The 925-nt window shown below is 61.1% G+C and overlaps 1 protein-coding gene across 1 annotated transcript; it reads left to right on the top strand.

Annotated features, from left to right (window-relative positions):
- Positions 1 to 107: 107 nt before the first annotated feature.
- LOC125481161 lies at positions 108 to 900 on the top strand. Its single transcript, XM_048592359.1, has one exon. The coding sequence runs from the start codon at positions 150 to 152 to the stop codon at positions 753 to 755; it is 606 nt and encodes a 201-aa protein (XP_048448316.1). The 5' UTR covers positions 108 to 149; the 3' UTR covers positions 756 to 900.
- The last annotated feature ends 25 nt before the right edge of the window (positions 901 to 925 follow it).

The following is a 925-nucleotide window of genomic DNA, read 5'->3' as shown; positions in this document are numbered from 1 at the left end:
CGAGTGTTGGGTGTTGGCAGGGCCCTGGGAGGTGGCTCCGTCCGCCCGGCCCCCCGTGCCCCCGCGCCCTCTCTCGCATGTGGTCTGTTTATTACATGCAGTCTGTGACAGGCCTGCAAACTCTGTCTCATTCTCACAGAGATCCAGGTATGCACAAATTGACCCACACTTGCAGAGGGATTGGCATGCATGCTCATGCACACTCTTCAGGCAGGAAGGGCAAGAATAAACGCCCCAAGCCAAAGAGAGGTCCTCAGGGCACATGGCCCCATTCATCATGCCGCACCTCCCTGGTCCCTGCCAACACCCAACACTCGGCCTCTGACCTCTCCCTGTCTCTCTCTCTGTCTGTTCAGATCTCAGATGCGATCCAGCGTTCCCGCCCAGACTCGTACTTGGCAGAGTTCCGGAGCCTGGAGTACGCTCTGATGATCTGCTGCTTTGTAGGGGCGATGGGAGGGGCTGCCTTCTTGGCCACAGCCGTGTTCATCGAGAGGGACCGCAGGAAGGCTGAGCTCTACACGCGAGGTGAGGGCTGCACCCACCCCCACAGCACCCACCCTTCCAAGTGGCACACCGACCCCCCAACCCCCCCTCCCCATGGCACACAGCCGCAGCCCTTCCAAACCTCATGGCCTGCACCTGACATCGATGGGCACCGAAAGGTGCTGTGGGGCGTTGCCTGTCATCAGGGCTCGGTACCCCTGGACAGGGTGGAGGGCATCACGGGTATCGGGAAGGTAGGGACGGTGTGACTTTGGTGAGCGCCTGGAGAGGGAGAGGAGCGACCCCTGCGAGGGTGTGGGAAGGGAGAAGAGAGCAGGAGGCAGAGAGGTGGGCCATTGGTAGAGGGAGGGTTTGGAGTGAGGAAGGGTGGTAGTGTCTGTGCTGTGGGGAGGAAGGTTGTGGAATAGAAAAGGGGGGG

This window comes from Rhincodon typus, unplaced genomic scaffold (assembly GCF_021869965.1).
Source record: "Rhincodon typus isolate 14 unplaced genomic scaffold, sRhiTyp1.1 hic_rhity00001073, whole genome shotgun sequence".
Classification (NCBI taxonomy): domain Eukaryota; kingdom Metazoa; phylum Chordata; class Chondrichthyes; order Orectolobiformes; family Rhincodontidae; genus Rhincodon; species Rhincodon typus.
This window is presented reverse-complemented; position numbering and strand designations above follow the sequence as displayed.

Excerpts from the sequence above, each read along its gene's own strand:
- LOC125481161 (XM_048592359.1), top strand. The coding sequence starts at position 150 with ATGCACAAATTGACCCACACTTGCAGAGGGATTGGCATGCATGCTCAT.